Source organism: Plecotus auritus (genome assembly GCF_963455305.1).
Source record: "Plecotus auritus genome assembly, chromosome: 5".
Classification (NCBI taxonomy): Eukaryota; Metazoa; Chordata; class Mammalia; order Chiroptera; family Vespertilionidae; genus Plecotus; species Plecotus auritus.
Genome location: NC_137776.1, coordinates 46,431,950 through 46,453,462, shown reverse-complemented (window position 1 = coordinate 46,453,462; position 21,513 = coordinate 46,431,950). Strand labels below are relative to the sequence as shown.

The 21,513-nt window shown below is 41.8% G+C and overlaps 1 protein-coding gene and 1 long non-coding RNA gene across 10 annotated transcripts in view; one reads left to right on the top strand and one right to left on the bottom strand.

Annotated features, from left to right (window-relative positions):
* The window catches only part of LOC308248160, a 94,956-nt gene extending 85,321 nt beyond the window's left edge, over positions 1-9,635 (top strand). For 2 of the 3 annotated variants that reach the window (XR_013960606.1, XR_013960607.1), the window contains one exon: positions 9,102-9,629. This is a non-coding gene — a long non-coding RNA (uncharacterized lncRNA). Of the gene's footprint in view, positions 1-9,101 lie in introns of all 3 variants that reach the window. The other variant, XR_013960605.1, reaches the window with a different exon arrangement.
* The window catches only part of WIPF1 (WAS/WASL interacting protein family member 1), a 112,641-nt gene that overhangs the window by 23,158 nt on the left and 67,970 nt on the right, over positions 1-21,513 (bottom strand). For 5 of the 7 annotated variants that reach the window (XM_080668183.1, XM_080668187.1, XM_080668186.1 and 2 more), the window contains one exon: positions 1,539-1,627. In XM_080668183.1, the coding sequence (XP_080524309.1) occupies positions 1,539-1,589 (51 nt within the window). In that variant the 5' untranslated portion in view covers positions 1,590-1,627. Of the gene's footprint in view, positions 1-1,538; positions 1,628-12,399; positions 12,655-13,552; positions 13,692-21,513 lie in introns of those variants that run through there. The other 2 variants (XM_080668185.1, XM_080668184.1) reach the window with 2 other exon arrangements.

Below are 21,513 nucleotides of genomic sequence, written 5' to 3'. Positions count from 1 at the left end.
TATTTTATATTTCTATTAAGTCTATGCACTATATAATTTACTACTTTTCAGTAAGCATTTTATTTTAAAGTAACTCCCTATTACACTCTGGGTGTTCTAGTTATAATTTTTAGAGCACATATTAAGATAAACACATGAACATTGAAATAAAACAAAAATTAAAGTATGTACTGCCCAGCAGTGTTATACAACCTACATTTTGGGGGGAAATATAAACTAATCCTGTGATATTAGATCAGAGCTTTTCAAACTTATCTAAGTAAAAGACAAATTTTTAAGAAAAAATTTCCAATCTATCATGGACTGATATTTTTGTAAAATAACAGTAAATTAGTAAAAAAAAAAAAAAAAGACACAAAAAATGCAATCTTAAAAACAACAGGCAGTTCAGCCAGTGTGGCTCAGTGGCTGAGCATCAATCCACACACCAAGAGTTTGCCAGTTTGATTCCCAGTCAGGGCACATGCCCCGGTGGTGGGCTCAGTCCCCAGGAGGGAGCCCATTGATGTTTCTCTTTCAGCGATGTTTCTATCTCTTTCTCCTCTCCCTTTCTCTCTCTCTGAAACCAATACAAACATATTTAAAATAACAACAACAACAGGCAAAACACTATCAAGTTGCTGTGTTCCTATATGCTTACTCTCAATTTCTGTGCTTATCTCCTTGGGGGCTCTAACCAGCAGTTGGAGGACCACAACTCAAATAGCAATGAGCTAATTAATGGTCTGTTCTTCCAACCAGGTTCCAGCCTTAGATGGTCTATAGAAATGTGCCCATGGAAGCCTGGGCAAAGGACTCTTCCTCTTTGCCTCAGTTTTCCCCAAATGAAAAGTGAAAGGTCCATCCTGGGGAACATTGGAGCAATGCAGGCTTCCCAAGCTGGGGGAGGCCTTTGTGATGGCATGTGGAAAGGCTGTGGGCTTCCTGGAAGAGGGGGCACTAACTTGTGAGGATGCGTCTATCAAGGATCAGGATGAGCCCAGGGAAGAAATTCCTTTGCATTTAGAGGTCTAAATGCAAGGATAGATTTAAAGAAGGATGTGAGTGTATGAGGAGGTCTTGGAGCAATGGTGGGAGTGGGGGATATTTGTCAAAAACACGGAGTGGGAAGCAAGAGGGCAAATGGCAGAGAAAAAGAAAAGAGTAGGTCTGGAGGACACTTGAATGGATGCATTTTCAGATAGAGACCTGGGTTTCTGGACTGTCCTGCCCAGAAGTTGGGCCCATTTGAATGGAAACAGGGCAGAACTGCCCTTGCAAACCTGTCTTGGGTCAGTGTGTGGGAATGAATGAACAGGACACTTCCCACACTGGACAAGGCAGAGGACACCCAACTGCCCCACGGCCCACACGTGCACTGTGCACGGCAGGAGACGTCAGACAACCAACCCTGGTTCTGGCTCGCCCCAGCACCTGGAAAGCTCCCCCTATCATATTTAAGCCAGAATGCAAAGACATTTAAACAAACACATGGGTGCCAGGTTCAGCTTCATTCGGCTGCTTCATGCATGAATAATGGAGGGCGAGGAACCACTCACCAGAGCAAACGTGGGCGGCGGCGGGGGCGCTGGAGGAGGCGGGACGGGCATCTTGGACAGTTAAGCTTTCAACAGTCTTGCTGATAAGTCTGTAAAAACAAAACACGGTCCTGTATTAGACTGCTTCGTAATACTCTGTCCTACTCGGCCCTCTTCCCCACCAAAATGCCAGCTATTCACACAGGCCAGCTTTCGTAAGAGGTGGAATTACCTTTGCCATGTTGCTAAGCTGTGACTGTTCTGGAAGGACCCTGAGGGGTGGTTTCTCAGCCTAAGTGCCTGAAGAGACTTGAAGTGGAATCCAGCACCTTGTGCTGCTCAATTCCACCACCCACCCAAGCAGGTGAGGGCATGGCCCGTGCGGGGCCCTGGGCCTGCGGCCTGGGTGGCTGGAAGGTTATGATATTGCTGGAAATGTGTCCCTGCAAAGTCTCACGAACAAGTGGCTTCTCTTCCTCACTCATTTCCATGACAAAATCCTTTCTTTCTTTTTTTTTTTTTTTTTGGTATAAATATAATTTCTTTTTTTTAAATTTAAATTCTTTATAGTTTAAAGTATTACGAAAGTCTCCTTTTTCCCCTATTGACCTCTCCCCGGCTGCTCCCACCCCCCAGCACATGCCCTCCCCTTCCCTCCCCTCCGTCTGTGTCCATTGGTTTTGCTCATATGCATGCATACAAGTCCTTTGGTTGATCTCTTACCCCCTCACCCCCGCTCCTGTCTTCCCTCATAGGTTGGACAGTCTGTTTGATGCTTCTATGGCTCTGGTTCTATTTTTGTTCATCAGTTTATGTTGTTCATTATCTTCCACAAATGAGTGAGATCACATGATATTTATCTTTCTGGCTTAGTTCGCTTAGCATAATGCTCTCCGGTTCCATCCATGCTGTTGCAAATGGTAAGAATTCCTTCTTTTTTACAGCAGCTTAGTATTCCATTGTGTAGATGTACCACAGTTTTCTAATCCACTCATCTGCTGATAAGCACTTAGGCTGTTTCCAAATCTTAGCTATGGTGAATTATGTTGCTATGAACATAGGGGTGCATATATCCTTTCTAATTGGTGTTTCTAGTTTATTTGGATATATTCCTAGAAGTGGGATTACTGGGTCAAATGGGAGTTCCATTTTTAGTTTTTTGAGGAAACTCCATACTGTTCTCCACAGTGGCTGCACCAGTCTGCATTCCCACCAGCAGTGCAAGGGGGTTCCTTTTTCTCCGCATCCTCGCCAGCACTTGTCGTTTGTTGATTTGTTGATGAGAGCCATTCTGACAGGAGTGAGATGGTATCTCATTGTCGTTTTGATTTGCATCTCTCAGATGATTAGTGACTTTGAGCATGTTTTCATATGTCTCTTGGCCTTCCTTCTGTCTTCTTTGAAAAGATACCTATTTAGGTCCTTTGCCCATACAAAATCCTTCCTTGCGCTCCCTCTTCCCCTCAGTCCTACACCTGCTGTGATCTTTTCTGTGCAGATTCCTGACATTCACCTGGGTCTGGGTACACACTGTAGGAATGCAAAGATGAATCTGTTTCTGCTCCTGCCCTCATAGTTCCTAGTCTTCTGGGGAAAGGAGACAGTGATAAGGTAAGGTGAATGTCAGGAATCTGACATTCCAACCCTGCTCTTCTTAGATAAGCATTTTTAAACAGGTAGAGGGCTAGCTAACTAGTGCTACGGCTCACATGTAAACTAGGTCAGAATCTGTTCTTCAATAAGAGACTCAGACAAGGATTCTTTTAACATGTGTTCCTTAAATTGGTTTTCGGCATGACACCAACTAGGTACCCGGGCGGGGGGTGGGGCGGGCCAAGCGGGCAGTGTACTCGGAGTGGCGCCTGTGTTAAGTCTGTAAAGGGGGTTCCTGGCTGCAGAAGGCACCTTTGGAGGCTGCAGAGTCAGACACATCCTAGGACCAGAAGGAAGGACAGGAACCTGAAGGTGGATTCAGGTCCAGCTGAGAGATGCTGCAGCCCAAGCTACGGTATCACAGCTGGAGAAAGCGGCTCAGTAAGGAGGCGGTGGGGACAGGACCACCCAGAGGCCCGAGAGGTGGGCTCTGTGGAACAGAGATGGGCTTGGTGGATGAAATGCCCCTTAGCACGCGAATTTATTGTGTCGGATCCCATGTTCACCAACTAACCTGCCATCCTGTTATCCTAATACTGAGAAGGATGGATTCTGGTCAACCACCAGGAATCTCTTATGGGTTTGGTTCTCATGAGTCAGTCTCTGGTTGCAAAGATGAAATTGAACTTCTGTCCTGTACATCTTAGGGGCCAGACCCTTAAGATGGTAGAGGGACCCTTTCAGGGGGCTCCACCCTTCAAGTCCCCTTTAATTATTTTACAATTTTTTGTTGTTGCAATTATGGTTCTGACTGTGCACCAACTAACTTATAAATAAACCCCTGGACCACCGAAGTTCAGCCTTCCCCTCCTGGCCACCTCGGATACAAGGAGAGGGAGCACCTGCGGGTGATACCCTCACCTTTCCGAGGGGATGCAGACAGGAGTACACTGAACAACATGAGGGGCTAGGCGTGCTGGGCCCGCACAGCTGACCCCATACATAACTTTTGACTCCCCCAAAACAGAACTGCTAATAGCCTATTGTTGGCTGGAAACTTTACTGATAATAGTCAATTAACACATATATGTTACTAGAGGTCCAGTGCACAAAATTCATGCCCAGGTAGGGTCCCAAGGCCTGGCCAGTGATCAGGGCCCATCTGTGGGGTGACTGGCAGGGCGATTGGGGGGTCCCCTTTGGCATCTGCCTTGGCTTGCCTGGGGTCTGCAGGCTGGGGCAGCTCCTGTGTTGAGCGTCTGCCCCCTGGTGGTCAGTGCACATCATAGCAACCTCAATTTGCATATTAGGCTTTTATTATATAGGATACGTATTACATATAACATACGTATTCTTATATTAAAGAAAGTATTAAGAAAGTTATAAGGAAGGGTAAATACATTTACATTCAATAAATACATTTATTGAAAAAAATCTGCATAAAAGTGGACCTGTGCAGTCCAAGCCTGGGTTGTTCAAAGGTCAACTGTAGTCTGTTCTCTTCACTGCTGCTGCTTTGCCTCCAATTTCTCACTCTCCTCCAGATAAACCCCTCCCTTTTCCTCCTTAATGCTGACAGGTGATTACAGAGGCTGCCATGTCTCTGCTCCTTCCAAGCTGAACAGGTGCTTGTCTGGATTTGTCCAGGTTTGCAAGAAACCTCAGACTCAATCCTGCTACCTCACCACGTGGGTCAAAGAAGACCAATCTCACGTCTTCCATGCCTGGCCCCCACCAGGCCCATTTCTTGGCTGTCTCCCCACTGGACTGTGACCTCCACCAGGGCTCCCTAACACCTGGCACAAAGTAGGGTTCTCATTAAACATGTGTTGAGTGGAAGAGCCAGGTGTCAAACAAATACACCATGTGCTGGCCATTGGCATGGCTCCCAGCACCAGCCCTTGTGCATTCTGAAATTCGGGCGAAGAATTGGCCGTGCCAGAGTGGCTTGCTATCACTACGCACAGACTTGCTTTCCTGGCAGTTCCTGACTTTGCCAGTGGAGCAGAACCCAAGGCCTTGGCAGAGCCCTGGCTTCCCTCCTCTCAAGGAGTTAGCTCGTATCAGAACCAGAACTGGGTCTTACTGAAGGGCCTCAAAGCAGCCTGGATCCTCACAGACCAGGCATTCCTAACCTGCATCCTTACACCTGCAGGGTCTGTGGATTAAATTCAGGGGTTCGTGAACATGGATGAAGAAAAGGACATATTTATTTCCCCTAAGCTCTAACAAACATTACCATTTCCTTCAATTGTGAATGTAAGCTACAAGTCACTGTACCGGAAACTTTTTCACCAATAGATTTCCACATATTATAACAGTTGCAGATCTCTCTTGAAATGATGGCCCTGTTTAGATCTTATACATATTTCAGTATAACTAGTTTTCTTAGTAATCCTCTGTATTTTGTTTTATACATTTTACAACAATCCAAGAGGGAGTTCTTTGGGCTTATAGGACACTAGTGTGGTCTATGGCATGAGAAGGGTTAGAATTCCTGTGAGAACATGAGACCTGGGTCAGGAGAATATGATTTTGAATCTTTGCTCTGCTACCTCATAACCTGAGATAAGACTCTAACCTGCCTGAGCCTCCCTTTCCCATCAGTTAAATGGGGGTTCCTGTGAGGATGAAATGAGATGGTGCACAGGAAGCTCTCGGCATGTCTGGTAGAGTAAGCAATCCACAGGCGGGTCTGGAACTGTCTTCCTTGAGGGTGAGCACAAGTCCTGCTGGTGTGAGTGCTGCTCAAGCACCTGGCAGAGGAGGGAACAAGCTGGCAACTTGGCTGAGGTCCTGTGTGGCGAGAGCTGCACACATGGGACTTAGGCAACCTGAAGATTGGGCCTTGTACATGTGGTTCCTCCCTTGGGAGAGGGGAACAGGGCGGGAAAGGCAGCCCTGTCCTGGGGCCAGGAGGGGTCCTCAAACGAGGGAAAGGACCAGGGCCGGGGTCCCGAAGTGGGGGCTCTCTCTTGCATCAGAATCAGCTCTTTGAGATCATTGTGTCCCGCCTCCCACTGTAGTGAGTCTCCCTGAAGCTGGAGGATCACTGACGTCCGCGGCAGCTGATCCTTGCCCTCCCACCCCACCCCACCCCACCCCACCCCAGGCATTACATTTTTAAGAACATACATTTTTGAGAATTAATTTATTTTAAAGAATCATTTCACTGTTTAAATAACTTTGAGCACAGGGAGAAAAGCCAGATTTTTTCTAAAACATTCACCTTGTGTGTTGAAATTTATGTGCACGAAGTAAACCCTCAGGGATGGAAAAGGCTTTTTTGTTTTCATACACAGTGTTATGGATTGAATTGTGTCCCTCTCAAATGCACATGTAGAAGCCTCAACCCCTACCTAGTACCTCAGAATGTGACTCTATTTGGAGATAAGACCTCTGGAGAGGTGATTAGGTTAAAATAAGACCATTAGGGTGGGTCCTAACCCAATATGACTGGGGTCCTTATAAGAAGAGGAAGAGACACCAGCATGAGCATAAATAAAAAGCCCTGTGAGGACACAGGGAGAAGGTGGCCAAGAAGAGAGTCCTCGGGAAAAACCAAACCTGTTGGTGCCTTGATCTTGGACTTCTAACCTCTAGAGATAATAAAATTCTGCTGTTTGAGCCACCCAATCTGAGGTTTTGTTATGGCAGTCCTAGCAAGACTAATAAGCACAGTTTTAACAATACTTGTCCATTACCCATTGTGGAAATTAAAAAATAATAGCTTTTGAATAAAATATCCATCAAAAGATTTCTTACCCCAAAATATTTCTGGATTGTCATACATTAAAGATATAAAAAAAATCATCCCAAACCCTAGGTATGTGAGATGATAAATAAAACTTCAAAAGTTTTATTTAATAGTTGAATACATCATTCAAAAATCATAAAATTTTAGGTGAAAAGCTGTTGAAGTGAGGAGAGGGATCTACTAATAAAACTTTTATAAAGGGATTGGTTCTATGGATTGAGAGAACAGAGCAGGATATTTTGCATAAATTAAAAATTCATTAGTTGGTTCTTCTTTGTTGCCTACACACATGCATGCACATACACACACAACATGCATCAATATTTAGAAACCCTGGAACTGCCTAGTTCTGTGAAAGAAATGGTTGACTTTGTTGGTTTTACTATAATGCCATTAGGTCAGCATTGTGGATTAACACTCACACTCGTCAGCATCACACATTGAGCCTAGACCAACCAGGGCATCTTGCGGCCCAGAGCCATTTCTTAAATATGTGGTACTGGTTAAGAGGAACCCTTGTGAGAAAGATTCCTCACCCTCTAACAGACATATTCGCCCTGAAGGCATGGCCAACTAGAGGCTCAACCACAGCCCACAGTTCAGCCCAGGAAACTTATGGTTTCTTCTTCAATGTGCTCATTAAAGAAAGCAGAATTATTTCTGAGTATAAAATGATCCACTTTCTTAGGATCAAGAGAACTACTTAGTTATTTAAGTAAACCATTTCCTAGTTTCACAGAGCGAACTTTAAATTCATTCTAGATCATGCCATGTGAGGCCCACACTACAGAATGACATGAAGAGGGGAGAGATTTCCAACACTGTCCAATGAAAACACCTGATGATCCTCAGAAGGCTGCCTCTATCCCAAGAGTGTGTTTGTGGAGGGGGGTGGGGAGAAGGGGTTGCTGAATCAGCCACATTCTATTTGAGACCATAAGAAGCAGGTTTATCCAGTTATGTTTTATCACCATTTTGTATTATTCAAAAATATAAAACATTTTGCTATATAAATACTAACAAGTCACTTAACTACTATACTACAAATAGGAGAAAATTAAACTATTTTTTTTTCCAAAAAGGTTGACTCAACTGAGTAATTTATTTGCTCTGTGTGTGTGGGGTTTGGGGTGGGGTGGCTATAATAGAAATAATACAACTGGACAGAGACAAAGGTCCAAATGCTCTCTTGCCCTTGTCACTTTTTATTCTGCACCTTATCTGTATTTACATTCATTTATATTTTACTTTATATACAATGTTCTTAAAGTATTTTTATGTATGTATTTCTGACATTCTCTTGGCTTCTTCAGATTGATTTTGAGATTGTTTTCTTCTAAAAGTAGCATTTATTCATTTAGAAAACAATAGACAATACAAAAAATACACAAAGATGAAAATAAAACACAACAGTGGCATTTAACCACTGAAGGAAGCATTTGATAATAATTAAATTTTAGGTGAAAAGATTTGGGGTTAATAATGCCCAAGTAATTTTCGTTAACATTTTGATGTATATCCTTCTAGCTTATAAATACATAGGTGGACAGACATACAGACACACACACACACACACACACACACACACACACACACACACCTATCTCTCTATATATATACACACAATTATTTGACCAATAAAACCAATATAAAGAAATTTATAATACATACAGCTCAACAGTGTTTTAATAAGAATGGCTCTTAAATTTATATTGGTTTCTTACAATCATAAGAAAAGATTTCAGAGGCATTCATTATAAAGGCAATGAATCCACTCCAAGTTACAATGGAAAAAGAAAGCCATTTAGCCAACTCAAGTTGCTGCTAAAATCCTGAATTTTAAAAAGCTAGTAGTTTTGGGATTTCTACTCAATTATTCTTGGTTCTATTCTTTAGAGGCTCCTCCATGATGCAAACTTAGTGGGATGTGTTTAAGATCTGAAAACCATTAGCACAACTTAAGATGAAGTTGGCTTTGTTCTTCAACTTCCTGTAAAAATGCTCAACAGGAAAATTGATGCTCACAGCAAACCACAGCCATCCTGTTTCTTTAGCACAATCTTTTCACAGCTGCAGTCGCCTGTAGTTTCTGTTTGACAATACCAGTCACAGTGCAACATCTCTGTGCCCCAACCCGCACCCCCACCAACCCTGCATGTCCTTTGGCCATTTTAGAAAATTTAACATCTTTGCATAAAATTTGTTTCTATTATTGTTACTCTTCCTCTTCTCAGGCCCAAGCTCAGAGGGCTGCAGGCAATGAGGCAATCAATACAAGAGGAAAGCCAGAAAAGGCTGCTCAGCCCAAGAGGAAGCAGAAGGTGGAGAAGAGAAGCAAGGGTTGCTTTATAATAAGTAGAGCGACAGCCTCACCTAGTTATGTGTTGCTGTTATTCTCAGTCTGAGCTGAATGTGGAATACAAGCTTTCTGTACCTGAATCCCCTCATTTCTCAAAATGTACTTGCTGCTTTCTCGGTTGTACATGATTTAAGATGATAGCTTAAGTTAATTGTGCTTATAGGCTGTATTCTCAATGGTAAGAGTTTTTGCTTAAGGGTTAGAGGGTCTTTGGCTATTTTATAAATACTTCTTTTAGAACTTATTTAGATAAAGAGTTGATTAATTTGGGGAGGTGGGAAAGGCATTTTTCAGAAGTCATTTTGGAACATCTACGTTATTACAATTAGTATGACGCCAACTCACAATTTTACTGTAAGAGTAACTGCTAGGAAAATAAAGGCTGCTATGAAGTAAAATTATTTTTTTTAACCTGCTGTCATATATGTTTAATTTAGAAACTAATGTAAATTCATGGACATCAAGCCTTTTCAAAAGTGAGAAAATGAAAGTAAGTTGAATGACCCACCTACCTGTTGTTTAACTGTGGGGAAGCGAAGGGAAACCCTGTTCTACTTTATCCACATAACTAAACAGTATTGATTTCCTCCCACTACTTCCCAACTCTGCCAAGCATTCTCTTTAAGGGGCTCAAATCTCAAAGCTAAAGTTTTCCTAAATTCTCAGCACCATCTTTAGTTTTATCATGGAATTAAGATCTATCCCTGTTCTCCACTACACACACACACACATACACGCACACTAACTCACACACAGATTCATACACATGCATGCACACAGACACACACACACACACACACACTGCATATATGTCAACACACTTGATGTATTTTATTCATTTTATTGTTGAAAATTGGGCCTTTTTTTTCCCTTGGGGATGTTTCTTTATAAAATATTTTTTTAAAGAAAAGGTGGAGCCTTCTTACATAAGTTAGAAGTGTTACCAAACTTACTTCTGCAAAGATCAAAGACTTAGAAAGAAAAATGTCTTATTCACTTTAAAGCTATTTGCTGTTGCTGTGACATTTAAAACAAAGCATTTGCATAATCCCAGACTCCAGGCCTGGAAAAGGGCATCTGATCATTGTCTCTAAACTGCACTTAGGGAAAAAGTTCTTTAAATTATAGAGCACTTCCTCCACACTTAGTCGTGAGGTGGCCTTAGGCAATTACTTAGCCTCTCGGAGTCCAGTTCCCACAATAAAATGGGGAAAATGGCACCTATTAAGTAGGGTTATTAAATGAGGCAAGTGCTTAATAACTTTAGCCATTTTAAAAAATAAAAGAAGTGAAATTAAAGAGCCTAACACATAGGAAAGGGCTCAATAAATGTTACTGTTTCCCCCCGCCACCCCGCCCCATTTTACGATGAGAAAGAGAAAACACAAGTTGATTTAAACCTTACTCCACATGTCCATATCTTTGTAAACCTCTGCATTACAAATAAATGGTGAAGGGAGGTGTGCATGAAATTTTAATTTTCTCAGAAAAGCATACTAATTAAGGCATTCCTTATTCTAGTATTATTTTCAGGAGTGAGGGCTGCAAAATACAGACAGAGGTACTTATGACAGGGAGGGGAAATGCTCTTTCCAACAAGAAGTAAATGTATGAACATTTGGTGAAACAAAAATGAGTCAAACCGCAAGTAGCCAAAAACTTCCAAAGTAAATGACGTGTTCACGGGATGTTAAGCAAGCCTTCAAAAGGGCATAAAACTTAAAAGGTCCAGGAATTAGGTAGCTCATTCCTCTTACGTTTTAGCATGGGTTGGGGAACTTCCAACGTATAGGCCGGATCTAGAATTTGATATCATCAGTGACCAGGGCAAATTTGCTGCTGGCCCCCAGGGATGATTTTCATGGGGATTTCTCTAAGTATTGCAATTCGCTCACAGTATGTACAATCCTTTAAAGGTTTAGATATTGGAATAATTGAAAAGCTGTGAACAACTGACCCACAAGTGAACTTTTCAAAGAGCATTAGAAAACCTGACGGATTTTAAGAGAATTGTTTAATCTCTTTAGACTACAAAATAGTTTTAACTAGATGATGTTCCAGTTCAGAAGCAAGATAGCTTTATGAAGTTAACATATAATGCTTAAGACCCCCCCATCCAAGTGAATAGTAAGGGTATTTTCCACACGAATTGACCTCAAAACCTTTCCCAGGCTTCTCCTCGTCCTTTCTTTCTCTCTGCCCAGCTGCACTACTTTCTCAGTTAGAATCTTCCTGCAGCCTTTTCATTTGACCACTTCTCCGTTTCCTACTGTATACCCTACTCAGACCATTGAATTATTTAAAAGAACTTGTACTTACTGACTAAATTGGCATGTGCCCTCTTAATATTTTAAAGCTTATTTTACATTACTTCATGAGGGGGCAAGGAGGAATGTAAATGTCAAGTTGCTTTTTCATACATGCCCTAAAGAAAAAAAAATTTTTTTGATACCCCAAAATTTCCTCAACCCTGCTCTGAAGGTCTCTGGGTACTTGGCTTGAAATTTTAAAACTACAATATTTTATGCCAAAATATTAATCATATTAAATGTAAATAGTGATAGTGAATGCTACAGAATTTGATTAGCAATAGTGGTTGTGCATGGATTGCACTGGTAGGATGTTGAATGATTCTAAAGAGAAATTGTCTTCTTAAAAGACTCTGATTAGAAATGGTTTCGGTTAGGATTTGTACTTAAGTAACGTCTGTCTGTAGCAGTAGAATGGCAACAGTTCAGTTCCATGGTGCTTTCCTTTGAATTTCCAGTGACTCCCTTTACTTTAAAGGCATTTGCTGTTGCTGGCCAAAGCGACAGTTCAAAGGCAACCGTGTGGATAACTGCCCCATACACGGAAAAGTTACACTTCCTGGCTGACATAAGCCCCGTTTTAAATGGGGGGGGGGGGGGGGGGTTTGACCGGTGGATCAAACAGTCCACGGGTCAGGAAAAATGCTACTGATAATCTTGCTTACATTTTGGCTCCAAACACAAGTTATGAATCACCTGCAATCACCACAGCGGTGAAACTGGCATTCTGTGCAAGAGGAACAGACCACGTGGTCTTCCATTGAAACACTGAGCTTTATCTCAACATACTACGGCCCATTAAAAGCAATTTAGTTCTCCCCTCTAGCTGATAAAGAACACACATTTAAATATAATTTTTCTTACCGTTAATGGATACTGTAGGAAGGCATGATCAGGGACACAGGCAGACAGAGAGCAAGGGAGAGATGAACCCCGAGAGAAAACGGTCCCTGAAAAAGGCATCATCTTCTAAGGCAAATGCGGGGTCGTTTTTGGACAGCCATTTTGGACACGCTCTGGCCTCTTATTAAATGTGACATACTGAGTCAGAGGCAGACGCTCTTCTGTGGTTATTCGCTTCCTGTATGATTAATTTGTTGTTTGTTCCTTCCTCCTTTGCTGCAGAAAAAGAAACTAGATTGGTTTTACTTAAGAAGCAAGCAAGAAAAAACAAAACAAAACAAAAAAACAACAACAACCAAACAAAAAAAACAACACACACACACACACACAAAAAAAAAACTAAACTAAAAGGATATGAAATGTTTCTCCTTCCCACAAGGTGTAACATACCTGCTTGGCACAGTAAGAGGAGGAGACCAGAACGTCCATCTAGTTAGCAGCCCAATTTTATTCTAGATACTTCCACAAAAATAATTGTTCATGGAATCCGAGATTCCTTCAGGAAAATTCCATTTGAGAGAATCACTCTCGATATTAACTATACCATTTAGTATTAAGAAAAAGAGTCACCCAAGAATTAAAAGCTCTCAAATGCACCAATAATTGGGACAAATGATTCCTCCTCATCTCCAGAGCATTCAAGTGTATAGGGAGAAAGTCACAAATGCAGGTGAAGAGAGCTGGTCAGGTGTATGAAAGCCATTGCGTTTTGACAGGTGATTTCGTGCCCAAGTCAGGATACATGATACACAGCTCAGGCCATATGAAGATCCAGAGCTTTCTATGCCAGCATGTTTTGTTTCTGTCCTTCATATTTAATGGGGTAACAACAGCTCTCCCAGGAGATGCTGGACAAAAGCACAGAGACAATGAACACAGAAGGAAAGTCGGGTTTCTCATTAAAGGACTCTTAAGAGGTGGATGGGCAATGGAATGTAGGTAGAAAATATTATACCAAAACCTTGCATGTTTAAATAATCTGAAAATGCTCATAATTTTTTTCTAGATCCATCTGAAAGGATCAGATTTAATGTTCTCAACACATACCATATAACTCTGATAAAATAATATCAGTTGAAAGAATGAAAAACAGAGGCATATTTCAGTAACTAACCTTGTAACATTTGAATGTTGGGTCTTGATTTTGTGGGTTCTGAGAAAAATGGCATGAACAGACAAGTTGCCTAATATTATGATAGAGCTGGGTAGAGCAGTGGTTCTCAGTTCAGGAGGCTGTTGGAAATGTGTGGAGGCATTTTCACTTGGGAGTGGGGGACAGTGGGTTGGAATGGTATTTGGAGCCAAAATATAAGCAAGATTATCAGTAGCATTTTTCCTGACCGCTGGACAGTTTGGATCCACAGGACTTCCCCCCGCAACCCCCATTTAAAATAGGGGCTTATGTCAGTAGGATTCATGGGCGGAGCCAGGAATGCAAAAATTTCCTATGATGCTTAGGACAGTCTCACCCAAAATACTGGAAATGCTTCTACTGAGGAAATGCTCCTACTGAGGAACACCGGCATAGTTGATGTCTAAGGTTCTTCCAGACTCTAAACTCTTTGAGATATGAGTCCAGCTGCACAAGCAGGGTTATCATGATGCCAGGCCATGGCAGAATTCCTGAGCACAGAGCATTGAAGGATTAGTGACTAAGAATCCTCTACTTTGCCTGGAGCCTCTTGAAGGTATGACTGTATCCCTCCTGCCTAACACAGGGTCTGGAGTCCAAGGGACACTCATTATATGAATAACCCATGCAGGCATGGGCGGGACAGAGGTGGAGGCCTGCAGCTCTCATCTGCTTCCCCCTCTACTAACTACCAAGTAAATGCCTGAGTGAACCTATGGGGAAGTCTAACTATAGTTGGGTCTAAAAAGAGAACATGAGCAATAAGATGATTTCTCTATGTATTTTGAGAATTATTTTTAAGTTCTTGAAGTGAGCACCCCAAACACACACACACACACACACACACACACACACACACACACACACACACACACACTATGCAAAGGAGCTCATGGCTATTCTTATCCACCAGCGACAGCTCAATTAGAAGGGAGTATGTCACTGAGAAGGCTGGAGCCTCTGAGACATGCAGGGGAGTAGTCGTCTAGAGTTTGGGTTTATTTCATCTTTAATGAAAACTTGTAAATACAATCAACTTTGGACACATTTATGAGGTGTCTACCAGGCCCCCATAGGACCTAAATCTGATAATGTTTCTCCCGTGATTAAAATCCTCCAGTGGTTTCTCCTTTCACTTAAAAAGTCTACACTTTCCACCTAGACTCAAACAGACCCACAATATCTGGCCCCTCCCTAGTCCTCTGACCTCATCTCAAGTAACCTCCCTCTTGCTAATTTATTTTCTAGCCCTTTTGTTAAATGCATTTATTTTGTTTGCATCCTGGGGCCTCACACTTGTAACCCTCTCAGCAGGTAAGCTCATCACCTGGTTCCTTCTCATTCTTCAGTTCTCAGAAAAAATGAACTCATTCATATCCATCTCTGTTCCTGTTTTCTCTTATGCATAGTACATGTCACCACTTGACATTTTCCCCATTTATTTAATGGTTTATTTACTTGTACCTCTCTCCTCACTGGAATTCAAGCTCCATGAGAGCAGGTACCTTCTTTCCTACTATCGCCTCAGCATCTAGACCAGTGTCTGACACCTGGTAGGTGCTCAATTAATATTGGTTGTTGAATAAAAAAAACAATAACTCCTAAAAGTTCGACCAAAACATAACATTCCCTTAAGAGCTTAAAATTGTTCCCTGTGGCACACACAGTGAATAACAAATGCCAAGTCTAGACTTGAACCTTCTTGAGAAGGCTTAAGTTAATAGGAACATTTCCAGAAGAAGGAAAGCAGGTAAGTCCTTTAACCCAGCAGGGGGCTTGGCAATCTTAGGCAGTACAGGTGGCTTATGAATTGGGCAGTGGGGAGAAAAAACATGGATTAAGAAAGTTGAAAACAAATAATCCAATCAGAAAGAAGTGGGGAGGTAAAGGGAATGAGACAAGAAAAGATGGAGATGAGGGAGAGATGATGTGGCGGGCGGGGGGAGAGTACTGATCACATCACTGACCCCAGGTTGCCTTGGAGGCCACACTCTGCATAGGAAGACACGCAGGTGTTGGACGTATAAGTGCTTTCTGACCTTCCTCCATGACGAAGTGTCCCCAGATCAGCAGCAGCTTCTTAATATAGGTAATTTAAAGGCTGAACCAGACTACAGAGATCAAAGTCCACACCATCACTTAAAGATGAGGACACGGGGGTCCAGAGAGACTAAGCGCCCTGCTCATGTCATTCCACAGGGCGCAGCAGGGCAGGGCCAGAAGCCCAGTCTCGGCTCCATGGCCCAGTGTTGTTATTGCCTTTAGCCTCAGCTTAGGTTCAGAAGGATTTCACTTAATTCTTTTCTATAAGCATGAGAAGAGGCAGAAGAAAGAGGTAGGGAGAGGGCTGTGATGTGGACGAGAGAAATTGAGAGCAGTATTTGTATTGATTGCTGGTAGGGCTGTTATTATAACCAAAGGCCAAAGATAAGTGAATTGAGAACTCCAGGCAAATAAAGGTGATCACAATTTGGACCTCAATGAGAATTTAATTGTGCACACCCCACTCAATGCATAGACCAGCCTGAGCTTAATGATAGAATAAAACAAGAACCAATAGGCTCTCAGACCAATCAGGCAAAGAATCCTCTATATTTAATCCACTGAAATGATAAAAAAAAAAAAACAAGAGCAAAAAGAAGATTATAAAACAGCAGTGCATCTTGGAAACATCAGTCTTGGGAAGCAGTAAAGAATCAATCACAACCAATGACCCTCCTGTGGTGACCCCAAATCAACAGAGACTGAATCGGGGCAACAGTAACATGTATAAAATATGAGCAGGGCTTTAAAAAAAAATTCCGATTTTTCAAGTTGTGTTTCCATGACTACCTGTTACGGTGTGGCATTTGCACTCCCGAAGCTGGGCTCCCTAGCAGAGAGCACCAAACTGAGCACCAAACATCTAGCTGTGAAAAGCAGTGGGGTACTGTCTGCCAGGGAGTGGCAGCTGAAAGTTCAGGCAACCTCTTAAAGGGCCAACACACAAAAATTCCCTGTGGAGCCACCCACCTTGTGCTCTGGCAGAGGGAGGGTGAAGTGCACTGGAGCTGTGAGAGCAGAACCCAGGTCTGGATAGAGCCCAGAAGGCAGACAACCCAAGTTTTCTAGGCTGAGTCATTCCCTCACATAGTGGAGGACATCTTTCCCACACAGACATCTGCCTTGCCTGGGGGAAAGACAGTTGACACACCCTATTAGAAAACACCTTACCTTGAGGCCACTTAAGAGATTAAAAGTAACAATTAGCCTCCAGGCAGAAGCAACTGCCCCACCCTGCTGAAAAAACTCTCCCCACACTTGAGGACTATTTCCTGGGGACAATTCAAGTCAGAATCCTATTAGTTTGTAGAGGGAGGCAGTCTCTGGAGGCTTTGAGTCTTTGCCTGATCCAATTAGTCAGAAGCAGCCTTTTACACTGTCCTGCACTAGAGATTGAGAGGTATAGAGGATCTACCTAAAACATAGTCACAAACCCAAACAGACAACCAAAATGAGGAAACAAAGAAACAACCCCCAAATGAAAGAACTAGTGAATTTTCCAGAAGAAGAGATAAATGAAGCAGAGATAAGAAAGTTATCTGAAACAGAGTTCAAAGTAATGATGTTAAAAATGCTCAACAGTATGAAAAAAATATAGTAACTATGAAAAAAGATGAGGACATAACACAAATAAAAAAGAATGACATAACACAAATAAAGAACATATTGGAAGGAATACACAGCAGATTAGGGGAAGCTGAGGATTGAATCAGTGAATTAGAAGACAGAGTTGAAAATATCACTCAATTAGAGAACCAAAAAGAAAAAAAAAACAATTAAAAACAACAACAACAGAAGGACAGCTTAAGGGAGCTGTGGGACAATGTGAAATGTAACAATATTAGAATAGTATGTGTGCCAGAAGAGGCAGAAAGGGAGAAAGGAATAGAGAGGTGTTTGAAGAAATAATGGTAGAAAACTTTCCTAAACTGGTAAAGGAAAAAGTCACACAAGTTCAGGAGGCACAGAGAACCCCAAAGTAGAAGAACCCAAACAGACCCACGCCCAGACATAATTAAAATGCCAAAAATTAAAGACAAAGAGAGAATCTTAAAGGCAGCAAGAGAAAATAAAATTGTTACCTCAAAGGAGTTCCCCTAAGGCTGACACCTGATTTCTCATCAGAAACTCTACAGGCCAGAAGGGAATGGCATGAAGTACTCAAGGTAATGGAAAGCAAGGATCTGAGACCAAGATTACTATATCCAGCAAGGTCATCACTCAAAATAGACAGTCAAATAAAGAGCTTCCCAGACAAAAAAAAAGACTAAAGGAGTTCATCACCACCAATCTAGCATTACAAGAAATGCTAAAGGGATTGCTGCAAGGGACTGCTGAGAAGAAGAAATAGAGAGAGAAACCTAGCCATACAGAATTAAAATGGCTATAAATAAGTACCTGTCAATAATAACCCTAAATGTAAATGGATTAAATACTCTAATCAAAAGGTGTAGGGTAGCTGAATGGATACAAAAACATGACCCAACTATATGCTGTCTACAAGAGACCCACCTCAAAACAAAAGACACACACAGGATGAAAGTGAAGGGATGGAAAAATTTTTTCCATGCAAATGGAAAAGAAAAAAAAAAAGCTGGAGTAGCAATACTCATATACAACAAAACAGACGTTAAAAGCATCATGCTAAGCGAAATAACCCAGTCAGAGAAAGGTAAATATCATATGATCTCACTCATTTGTGGAATATAATGAACAAATAAACTGATGAACAAAAATAGAGCCAGAAGGGGAAAATATTCTAGAATATAACATAAATAATCCTGTTATTTGCAGAGTTTTAATATTTCCTACAACTTTTGTGATATCATACTATGTTAGTACAGTTTTGGTAATATTATTATACTTAAAATTCTTTCATTCTTGAAATATTAATGTTTATTGCATGTAATATTACTATATGTAAGATTTTTCTTAAATAATTGGTTTATTGCATGTAACAATTATCATATTTAAAATCGTTTTCCTTGAAATGAAAAAAAAGAATATAAAACCACAACCCGGAAATGATAAGCCCTTATCAAAAACAGCCCTTAAAAATCAAAGGAAGCCTGAATCTAAGAGAACTGCAAAGCAGGAAGCAAGAAGTGACCCGAGTACAGATTTGGCGCCTCTTCCTGCCCCTGTTCCTGCAGACCTCAGCACAAAATACCCTCAGCCACCTTCTGGAGAACCTGAGACAGACCAAAAATCAAGAACTTAAAGGAGAAACGAAGCAATCAAACAACTGAAAGAACAAGTAGAAACTGGAAAACAGCTAAAAAAAAAAATCAGTTGGAGAAAATTCAAAAAGAGAAAGCCCTTCTACAGGAGCTGGAAGATTTGGAATTGGGTGTTTAAAGTTTAACAGAAAGCTAGTTGGTTACCAGAAAGCACAGCAAACACATCTGTTAAGCTCGTTGCTGTATGTGTCTGCCCACATTTAATGTTCATCTCTAATTTTAACCATTTGCCCAAGAGTCTGCATATGTGTGAAATTATTTCTAATACTTATCAAATTGATTTTTGCATCCTGCATTCTATATCATGTCAATATATGATTATAAAAAACACACGTGAATTTTCTAGCTAAGCCTGACAGATTGAAAGACAAATGTCTTTTTTAAGTAGGGACGGTATTTGTCATATAAACGAATAGAGACATTTTACATTAATAAAACATGTTTGTATCCCTCAAGAAAAAAAAAGCAAAAAGCAAAATTCCAACCAACCAAAGAACAAAACAAAAAAACCCTTCAACTACATTAGCACTGTCCAGTAGAAGTACAATGAGTCATATGTGCAGATCTATATTTTCTACTAGCTACATTAAAAAGAGTAAGATAAATGCAATTGTAATAACATATTTTATTTACTACACTATGTATTTGAAAAATATTATTATTACACGTACTCACAATAAAAACCTGGGAGGCTCTTCCTTCTCCTGATGTGCCGTGACACAGGACAGCCACGGAAGAAGACACCTGGGGACCTGCCACCACATTCAACAACTCTTTCCCAAGCAGGGCTATTTGCCTGTGTCAGGGATATGGCAGGGTCTCTTAATTACAAGGCAAAAATTTCAAAGTGGGTCACCAAAATCTAATTCCAGTGGTCCCAGAGGAAACCCATGTGAAATAGAGAGCAGTTTCTTACAACTCAAGGGGCAAAGTGGTGGAGAGCCCCGTTTTCACATCCTGCCATGTATACTCTTGTGCACACACACAGGGAGAAGCTACTGGCATTCAGATAGCTGCATGTTCCTTGTGGTTGCTGATCACTAGGTAGGAAGCAGAATGGAGTCTTTACAATGATCTCTGGGGTGGGGACAACAGCCATCTTGTTCCTTATTCAAACTTCTCTCCAACTACATGGTTACACGGTGTCTCCCACTGGAGGACAGAACCACGTGCTCATGAAACCAGTTCCCTGGGGCTACTCAGGAAACAAAGGTCTCTACAGCTCTGCACCTTTGGGCCTGACATCACTGATCTGAACACTGCAGGAAGGGCTCAGCGACCTGAGACTTCCCCTGGGACCCCTGGCTGCACTTTCATGCCTGGCTGGTGCAGCTGCTACGTAGGGGAGGCAAAGCCAACCTCCCTGCATAAGAACAGGACATTTGTAAGTATCATAACCATGGGGGCCCTGCTGAGATTCAGACCTGGGGACCAGGGATGCCAGACGACATGCAATGTACCAGACTGCCCTTCTCAGGAAAGAATTTTCCCACATGACCTTCAAAGGTCCTGTTGGACATTGGTGTACGTGGAAAAGCTGTTTATGGTTATCTGAGCTTAGATCTCATCTCCATTTTACACACAAACGCAAAGTAATTACTGCACTATGTATTAATTCCTGAATTTTCCAGTAATGCCACTGTCATATAAATGAAATACTATGTTTTGCTTGGATTTTTACCAAGAATTGATCACCCTTCCTGGAAAATTATGTGCCCAAAGACATTGCCATTTGAGGTAAGAGTCTCTAACTCTTACCAAGGTTAGTTCAAAGTTACAGCTGTCCCATTTACGGTGATTACAGGTCTAGATGCAAATACCTGACCACTTCACTTTGTTTGAGTTGTACCTGATCACTTCCAAATTGAAGTTATTTTATAAATTACACGAGAGGCCTGGTGCACAGATTCGTGCACAGGTGGGGTCCCTCGGCCTGGCCTGTGGGGATCAAGCCAAAACCTGCTCTCTGACATCCCCAGAGGGATCCTGGATTGTGAGAGGGTGGTTCTTGGGTGATGTACCCTGGAATTGGGCTCCCTCTTCTCTGGTTCCAGGTGTGTCATCCGAGAACTGCAGCTGCCAAGTCATGGCAGCCCAGCAGCTCTTGCATTGAGCGTCTGCCCCCTGGTGGTCAGTGCACATCATAGCTACTAGTTGGACGGTTGAATGGTCAGCCAGTTGCTTAGGCTTTTATATATATAGATTCCTCCTATTCCTCTTTTTAATTACAGATAAAAATTACATGGATTTTGAAGAAAATTATGTGTGAAGGTTCATTGAAGTGTGTGAAGGGGACATTAGAAAATATTGTTATTAAAAGTGGGCATGGGGTCAGGGAAGGCTGAGAGCCACTGTTTCCGGTGCTCAGCAGATATTTGCATGTCCCTGAGCTCCTTTTAAAGTCATGATTGGAGTTTGATGGCTCTGCTCACAGATGCTCTCTACAAATCTGAGAGGGAAGCTTATCTCTCCTTATTTCCAAACGGTCACAGATGTGCAAGGTGCTTTTTCCTCCTGTTTCTTAGCAGGCCCTGCTTTTCTCAGTGGCTTGCCCCCAAACAGAATTTGTTCTACCCCAGATTCCCATCTGACTTTGCAACCCCAAGAACTTTCGGCCTCCCCCTTGGCAGCTCTAAAAACAGACAGTTGGAAAAACACTAC